This window comes from Tiliqua scincoides, chromosome 5 (genome assembly GCF_035046505.1).
Source record: "Tiliqua scincoides isolate rTilSci1 chromosome 5, rTilSci1.hap2, whole genome shotgun sequence".
NCBI classification, from domain to species: Eukaryota; Metazoa; Chordata; class Lepidosauria; order Squamata; family Scincidae; genus Tiliqua; species Tiliqua scincoides.
The window spans coordinates 110,254,996-110,264,446 of NC_089825.1; the positions used below are offsets into that span (position 1 = coordinate 110,254,996).

General features: G+C 42.2%; 1 protein-coding gene across 1 annotated transcript; it reads left to right on the forward strand.

Annotated features, from left to right (window-relative positions):
- Nucleotides 1-3,034: 3,034 nt before the first annotated feature.
- On the forward strand, nucleotides 3,035-3,538 carry LOC136651080 (olfactory receptor 5B12-like). The gene has a single exon (XM_066627189.1). It carries the CDS (start codon nucleotides 3,035-3,037, stop codon nucleotides 3,536-3,538), a length of 504 nt encoding a protein of 167 aa, XP_066483286.1.
- The last annotated feature ends 5,913 nt before the right edge of the window (nucleotides 3,539-9,451 follow it).

Genomic DNA, 9,451 nt, shown 5'->3' on the forward strand with positions numbered 1-9,451 from the left:
CCAAAGAGATCCAGAGGCAACCGGAAGCCCTTCCCAGAGGTAAATAAAACTTTTATTAATTACCTCTGGTTGGCCTTCTGGCTCCTGTTCTAGCCCTTCAACACCATTAAATGCAGCACATGCTGCATCGAGTACAATGGTAGGTGACAGGATTGGGCAGAAAGGGTTGTACATTTTCAGTTTTCCAGTTTTCACAAAATTTTTAGAACAATTCAAGAAAAAAAGAAGAAGCAAACATTCCAACATTTATCATCTTTCAATGCCTTTTGTAAACAGTTTTCTCTTAAATAGAATTCTCTTAGCAGCAGCAATAGACCATAGGATCCAAACAGCCCAGTTCAGGGCAAATTCCCCTGTGCCAATGCAGTGGTACCATTGCAGCTTGAGGGACATCTTGCAGGGAAATTTTGCATGTTGGAGGTCTCCTCGAGGTAAGGGGACATTCACCCCTTTGCCACGGGGAAAGCCCCAGCCAGTGTCTACTTGGACTTAGGCCAACCAATTCATTAGTGCAAGTCTGAGTTTATCCATGTTGGCGAAGTACACCTGGGAAGGGGGATGGGATATGGCAAGCCAATCCCACCCCCTTTCCTGAGCCCAATCTGCTCATCCTGTTGCCACCCCCCCGGCCCATTCCACCCCCCTGCCCTCAGCAGTCATTACATTACCTGGTCAATTTGTGAAGGATTTAAATGTGTTCATTTGGAATTCGTACGAATTCTCACTTCCTTTGGGGGCAAGCAGTGGAATGTAACTGCTTTAGCAACACACTACTGGGGGATGCAGGGAGGACCCATTGATTGTTCAGTTCTACATCTTCACTGTAATGTGTACTTCTTCTCAACTCACAATAGTCCCTTGAAGCAATTACAGACAAGTTCAACACTCTCTGGATCTCATTAACCTCCAAAGGCATGAGTGTGATTCATTATTTTTGACACAAAATATTTCTGCACTCAAAAAACCATGCTGTTGACCACAGCGAGTTATTTTCTGTAGCAGTTCTACCTGCTTTGGGAAGCACCCAAGGCTTCAGAGCCTTGTTGCTTGGTGGGAGTGCAGAGCACTGAAGGGTTAAGAAAGGAAACTGGGGCTAAAGGAGCATGGAATCAGAGCAAATGAATGAGAGACGGCAGACAGGTTTGAAGGTATAGATGCATCAGGGAGGCTTGAAACTGGAACAGATCTAAGTTCCTCGCCCCGCCTCTACCAAGTTTTTTATTAAATCTCAAACACATGAAGCAATACTTGGTAAGGGGCTAGTTACAGCTAGCTGGGCCTGAGCTAAACCACAAAGCACATTCTTAAATATAATAGCATCCTGTTGTTCAGGCACTGGGCTTAGACACTCAACATATCACCAAGGCCAAGAGTTTGCTCTTGTGCAGACGCAACAGATGCAGGCGTGCCCACTCTCATTGTTGCCACATACTAACACCAAGCCCAGTACCTGTGCATAATTACAACAATTTTCACCACGCCAAATATTTCGCTCAGCACTAGGGACAATTTAGAAAGCAACAGTTAAAATGTAGTAGTGACTTACACAGGATTTAATAATAGAGGGAGAGAGATTGAGGTTCTCTCAGAAGATTGATAAATGCCATCCTTAAAAGTCATATGCCCAGTAGGTAAGAAATTGATGCTTACTAGATTTTTTTGTTTGTTTGTTTAATCAAATAACTCTTGAAAAATGTCCTGAATGTGAAAGACCCTCTCTGTATGACTTGAGAATCTGAGAGACTGAAAATATGATTCCCCATCTCTAGTTCAATTTCACCTTTCAGTCACTGTTCCAAACATTTTGACTACCATTTTCATTAAACCAGCACTTTTGGAGCAATGAGAAAAATAATTGAAAGGATATGAGAAGGGACCATGAAGCTCTGAAGAGTTTTGCGTTTATCAATGTGTAAAGCCAGAGATATGGTATTCATTGTTGTGAGCTCCGCCCCCCATCAGACAGTTCAAGATAGCATGAAAGAGAGACCTGTGCTTGAAATGAGTGCACTCCACCAATTTGCTGTTGGGGTAAAATGGTAGACAGTCTGGGAAGGAAAGCTCCTCTCAAACCATTCTCAACTCTCAGAAAACCATGTTTGCCTCCAACTTGGAGAAGCATCTTTGTCAGTGGGCAGACCTCGGCATCGGCTACATAACAGGAACAAGAGCAAAGCGAAGGGCAATATAGAAGAAATGGACAAGACAGGAAGAGGCAAAGTAGTGCAAGCAAACAGATCACAAACTTGGCACTTCTAAGGAAATTTCCTAGGAGCTACAGATCATCCCTCTATCAAACTCTTTCTTCTTTTTAAAGAGGCAGTTGCGAAGCTGCGTTCAGGGAAATGCAAAAGGCTTCAGGTGAGTATGTATTCCAAGGCTAGCTGAGGCTGAGAGGAGTGATTTTCCTGAAGCTACTCTATACAACTGGTGCTGGTGCTGTACAACTGGGCCCCGGAGCAGAGCCCAAGCCTGAGATTCCTATGACAGCCCACCCACTTATGGTGCACTGAGCACTTCCATTAACATTGTATGGAAGTTTCAAGAGCGATCAAGGCTGCCGTGTAAACTGATTGACTACAGATGCAGTGATTGCCTGCCTCTTATTTTTTTTGTCTTTGTGAAAAGTGCCAGCATTAAAAGTTGAAACTGTGATGTCCTCTCCTACCAAAGAAATCTAAATGGACTCCACCGATCCTATAGGAAGACAGAACCAAACAAGTTTCACAGGATTTGTCCTCATGGGATTCTCTGTTGATCCAAAGAACAAGAGACTTCTCTTTGGTGCAGGCTTGTTTACTTTGGCAGGGAATCTAATAATCATCATATTGATTTGCGATGACCAATGCCTCAAAACTCCCATGTACTTCCTCCTGGGAAACCTCTCTTTTTATTGAGATTTGCTACCACCATATTCCCAAAGGTGCTGTGGGACCTCCTGTTGGGGGACAAGACGATCAGCTTCATTGGATGAGCTCTCCAAATGTATTTCTTTATCACTTTAGCAAGCACAGAGTGTGTACTCCTCTCAGTGATGGCATACGATCGCTATGCAGCCGTCTGTCACCCACTCCACTACACCACACTCATGAGACAATCCATATGTACGGGACTGCTAGCAATTTCTTGGTGTTCTGGGCACTTTAATTCTATTGTCAACACAGCATCAGTCTTTTCCCTAACGTTCTGTCACTCCAATGCAATTGACCACTTCTTCTGTGATAGTCCTCCTATACAGCGCCTCTCTTGCTCTGACATTTTTGTCAGCCAGTTGGTGACCTTCACTGTCTCCGGGTGTATTCTTGTTGTGACTTCCTCCATGATTCTTCTTTCCTACATCCTCATTGCTTCTTATGTTCTCAAAGTCCGTACAGCTCATGGTAGGATGAAGGCATTCTCCACTTGTGCTTCCCACCTCACTGTGGTGAGCATCTTCTATGGTACCATCATTTACACCTACCTATGGCCCTCTTCCAGTCATTCCTTGGAACAAGACCGCCTGGTGTCTGTGTTGTATACTGTTCTTACACCACTGTGAAACCCCCTGATCTATAGCTTTAGGAACAAGGAAGTGCAGGGGGCACTATGGAGAACTCTTGGGAAGGGTAGGTCATAGGTACAGAATCAACACCTTGAGGGGTTTAAATCCATAGGATAGTATGTTTATTGTCTCTCATGCACATACATGTATGGCTCTCTCTCACCCTCACATAAAAATTTAAAAGTTTACCATAACTTCCACAAACATTGGGCAACATCATTAATTACAGGATAGTTTGTTTCAAAATACGCATACATTGAATGAGTTGTCTTTTAACAAATACAGGTGCAGCCTATTTATCCATGGATTTTTTATCTGTGGATTTGTCTCAACTCAATGAAGTGGGGTACTGAAAGTCACACACGCCTTTGCCTCCTTTGCCCTGCGCTGGTCTCTCGCTCTGTTTCCAGGCAGCCCAAAACACTGCAAAAAGGCTCTGCCTCATTCAGGCAGGGAATAGCCCTGGAGCCCTGGAAGAGGTTCCCCTTTCAAAGGAACAGTAACATTCCTGGAGCCCCTGAGCCGGCAAAGAGACTGAAGAGGGGGGGCAGAAAACCCTGCGTAACCAGAACACATGCAGCAAGGTGGATCGCGTGCCGCGTGCACTCGCTCTCTCTCTCTCTCACTCACTCACACACACACACACGCACACACGCACGCACGCACGGCAGGTGTGGTAGCAACAGAGGGAATTGCTTTAAAAAATACAGGGAGTGTTTGCCAAATTCCCCCCCCGCCCCGCTGAGATGATGCAGGTAATCACTGACACAAGCAAGCCTTCCCACCAAGCAAAGCATTAAATATAGCTTACAATCCTCTCCACACTTTCTTGGGAGTAAGCCGCATTGAATAAAATGGGGCTTCTGAGTAGAAACACATAGGACTGGACTCTGAAAAGGTCAGCATCCCACCTGTGAAAGAAGTGGGACAGCTGACAATGGGGAGGGCTCAGGAGAGGGAGGCAGGAGGGGGAGGAGTGGAGATTGCTTTAAAAAACCCAGGGAGTGTTTGCCAAATTCCCTCCCCCTCAGATGATGCAGGCTCTCCTGCTCCAGCAAGCCTTCCCAAGCAAGCCTTCCCAAGCAAACCTGGCCCAACACAACTGCTCTCAGCATGAGGACAATTGTTTGACCTCTGGCATGAACTGTGGGACGAGGGCTCCCTCAACTGCTTGCTGTTTCATGTCTGTGATGCAGTAGCGGCAGCAAAGGAAAGGCCAGCCTTGCTTTGTGCAAGGCCTTTTATAGCCCTTGTGCTATTGCAAGACCTTCTTTCATTCATATAAGTTCAATGTCTAATATATTCATTTATGTAAATTTATTCAAATTTTAAATGTAAATTAATTCTTTTTTTCCCCGGCCCTCAACACATTGTCAGAGAGTTGATGTGGCCCTCCTGCCAAAAAGTTTGGACACCCCTGTTCCAGCTTAATTCAAAGCACCTCATGTAATCATAATGCAAATTGTTTCCTCCTTTTGCTCTCAATTTTCACACTTTTATTTCAAACCTTTTCTGCTACTGGATCGCCATTAGCTTAGCTTGCCAGAAATATGGGACATGTTTGTGTGAACAGATACACTGTTATAGTTTCAATATCCATATTTAGAAAGAGGATACTGGGTGGGTAATGGAAATCTTCTCTTGGTGTCCCCACAAATGATATTTCTATTATAATGATATCTGACCCTAAGGATCCCAGAGTAGTACACATGCTTCTCTTTTATTCCCACAAAGCCTGAGAAATAAATTTGTGTGACAAATTTTGACTGGCCTTTGGTTACTCAAAAGTCTTCATGGTTAAGCTGAGACATCAATGTGGATTTTCTCAGTACAACTCCAGCATGTGATCCACTAAAACAACAGTCCTTTCTTTGGCAAGAAGATTCTAATCTGTTGTCAAGTGGGATTTCCTGTAGCCACCTTTCACATGTGCCTTAAGCACAATTCAATCCTGTGCTGGAACAGGCAAGCAAAGAGGCTTGTGCTGTATCCAGCTCAGGATAGGCGCCAGAAGCAGCTCAACAAGAGGCAAGGTGAAATTTTTCCCTTTACCCCTGGGTAAGGGTCGCTGGCCCCTATGGGTCACCTCAGACTTGCACCACCTCCTGTGCCGTGAGGTGAAAAAGGTTGAAAAGCACTGCTCTTGATAGTGAAGACAAATGGAATTGAAAATACACACAGAGACACACACAATGTCTTCAGAATATGCAAGAAAAAGAAATTAGGTTATGGATTTGGGAGGAAATCTGAGCTTCTGGTCACTGACAATTTCCTTTTTCCCTCAGCACTTGTACTAGTTGCTATTCTTTCAGTACGTTCCGCTTCATACCCAACATGCACTGGAGACCTTTACTTCCTCCCCAGTGCAGAGAAGTTTTTGACTGTGGATTCATCCAACATGTTTACTTTAGCCTGGCAGGTCTTCAAGTGCTTTGGGAAGAACAATTCTCAACCCTGCAATTTTCATAATCGGTCAAGTAGCGAATATGCCAAGGATTAGCAGAAGGTACTTGCAGAGTTTGTAACAACACACAAGGTGACACACTCTTCTCTTCTATAGTGGGTTATAAAGACCCAGTTCAAAGCAATTTGGGCTTCACATGTCTGAGAGTTTCAGTGAAAACAGGCAGAGCTGTAACTAAAGGGAATTTCAGGGTCTGTGTAGTGGGGAAGCTGTAACTGTTGTCAGATTTGTGGTCCATTTTATAGCACCTTTCAAGAATGCCGATAGCAGTAATAGCACTGATGATGGGCACATATGTCACAATGAAGGGGGCCCAGTATGTCTGGGGAGAAGACTTTCTGATTTGCAGGCTGATTCCATTACTGCTGATAACTTTGCTACTGCTACTGCCTCATAGTGTCAGTATGAATTGTGACCCTCGAAGGGATTCGCAGTTCTTCGTTGAAGGCACTAATTCTTTAGATGGTATTGTAATTGGTGAATTTACATCTTTGGTACGAGCAGAGCTCAGTGAACATCCCTTTAATGCCAGACCAAAATGGCCATTCAACTTTCTGTAAGTAGTTATTTCAGCCATCCTCTCCTGGATAATATCTGAATGCAGAAACAATATAGTTATTTTTTAGATATTAGTTATTTGATTTTTCTCTGTAAACCGCTTTGTGAACTTTTGTTGAAAAGCGGTATATAAATACTGTTAATAATAATAATAATAATAATAATAATAATAATAATAATAATAATAATAATAATAATAATAATATACAGTTACAGTATCCAGTCATTATACAGTTAGTTCTGACATTTTTGTTACATTTCTCTGTTTCTCTGTATGTGACTAGATTCCTGTTCAAGTCAAGTCCTCTTGTTCCCCAACATTTCTGTCACTTTCAGTTTGCAATAAATCTTTCTAAATTTGGATTTAGAGTAGAAGAAATCCAGCCATCCTGAAATTATTCCTATGCCAGCTTTCTGCTACATTTTTCATAGCAGTATAAATTAGGAGGAGGGTGGCACGGGGGTGAACCTTCTCGGTAGTGGTGCCACAACTATGGAACCCGCTACCCCCAAGGAATTTCGATGAGGGTTCAAAACCATTTTGTTTTGTCTGACATTTGGGTGATGGCTTGTCTCCCTCCTGTGCTTTCATAGAAGATCCTTGAGTGTTTTTGCCATTTTCAAAATGGTTTTAATTAATTTTAGCTGGTTTTATTTATTGTTTTGATATTGTTAAGGATATATTTTATCCTTAAATTGTAAGCTGCATAGGGCATGTGCTCCAGCAGAGGAAAGTTGGGATAAATATCTTTTAAATAAATAATTAAAATAAGAAGAAGCTAGAAGAAACCAAAGGAATTCAATTCCTGCCTCAGCTCAAGTCCTTCCCCAGTTACCTTGGCCAAACACAAAATAAATCTCTATTCATCACTGAAGTGTTCATCCTGGCATTGGGATGTACCATATCACAGTGTGGATTAGGATTCAATGGAGGGACTATCTAAACATAACACACACATTCAGACGCAGTGTCTGTTTATCTAGGTAGCTATGTTTAAAGTCTGTGTTATATGAAAAGCTGACATCAGCTTGCAGCAAAAAACATCAAATTTGGTGAGTTCATCACAGCCCTCAAAGAGAGAATTTTAGAGGATTAAAAAAAACACATGTGGAACGCAAAATTATTCAAAACATTAACGTGATCCTTTAGAGGTTTGAGGGTTTTGCTCTTACATGGCATGACTCCAACAGTTTCTGTAGGAGAAAGAGTTCATTGCATGTGCCTTAATCAAGTGAAACTCTCATTGCAGTATGTTCCTCAGGAAATTCCATGAAGCTCTTGCTCTTGAGTTTGCCATAAATGAGATCAACAGGAATGCCAACCTCTTATCCAACAAGACGCTGGGACGCATCATCTTTCCAGATTTCTTGAATTCAATGGGGAACGCTTATGGCACTATGAATCTCCTTTTCACAGGGTGTCGCTATAATTACCATTGTGGCCCGAAACAGAAGCTCATGGCCATCATTGGAGGGTTCATCCCCCAAAATACAATCCACATGCCCAGCATCTTAAATACCTACAAACTTCCACAAGTATGTTCCTTCATTGAAATGAACATTGCACTTGATTAATGGAAATGAAGGAAGCAGTCCAGCTGGTGCATTTATTCATAGGTTATTCCCCCAAAACAACCAAGATAAAAAATTTGGCTCTGCCCATTTGGCTCAGCCCAGGTCCTCTTCGGGTACCTACCTGGTACTTGCACCAGCATACATTAGAAAAAGAAACTCTTTTTTCTGTTGTTTTGTTCTGTTTAGAAGGGATGTTATGAATACAGAAGTGCAGTGTGTGTGTGTGTGTGTGTGTGTGTGTGTGTGTGTGCGCGTGCATGCGTGCGTGCTTTTGTGTGTTTAGTTAAATATTTCTCTTCATGTAGAAAGAATCCAAATTTCTCCGTATTGAGAGATTTGTATGTATTTACATATCTCTCAATATCTTTGGACTTAGCCCTTCAATACTCCTGCCAATGAGCCCTCCCAAGATGGCCTCCAGCCCAGCTGTATTCTAACTTGCTCCGCTTTTATTTTCTTTTATCACTTTAATATATTATTCAATAAGTTTTAAACCGTACCACCGTTGTTTTAAGATTGTTGTTTTTAATAGATTTTATTTTTTTTAATTTTTACGAGCTAGTGCTGCTAGCTAATTAGCTTGTTAACATTTTTCTGGCGAAGTTTCAAGAACATCTGAGTCTCCCTGCTTTTGATATTTTCGTTTCTTCTCTCCTTGAAACTGTGAGTTAACTTGTTGATTTATGAGTATGCAGCAATAGACTTTTAAAACTGATAAGATGAGACGCAAACGACAGCTCTCCCCTGAGATATCAGTCTCAGAAATACAACATGACTCCCAAAAACTATCCAAGCAGTCTAAGCTGGAAAAATATTTTGAACCTGTTGAGAGTCTTCAACCTATCCCCCCTCAGAACTGCGTCTGTTTTGATCCTCCGGTGGCTATTGACTTTGAAAGTTTTTCACCTCTTACTAAAGGTTTAATTAAGGACTTAATTGATGATCAGAAGACTAAGGCTCCCCTGGTTAAAGGGAAAGAGCAACTCTCTTGTTCAACGGATCTGTTGTTGCACCATATACTTAATATAGCAAAAGACGTCAAGCACAACCTTAGCACTTTGGAAAACATTCTTTCCCTCTTAAAGGAACGTTTTTTGGAACCCTCGGCTCATATTACTCATCAGCAGGAAGCAAATTACCAGTCTCAAGCGATAGAGTCTCAGCTTTTGGAGAAATTCCCCTCTTCAAAACTAATGTTAAAATCCTCGAGCATAGCTCTCTCAATCATCCATCAACCTGGAGTAATTGTCGACTGGTCTCAACCGTGGATGATTAAGAAACACTTGGCATCAATTCTGAAGATGAATAGCTCA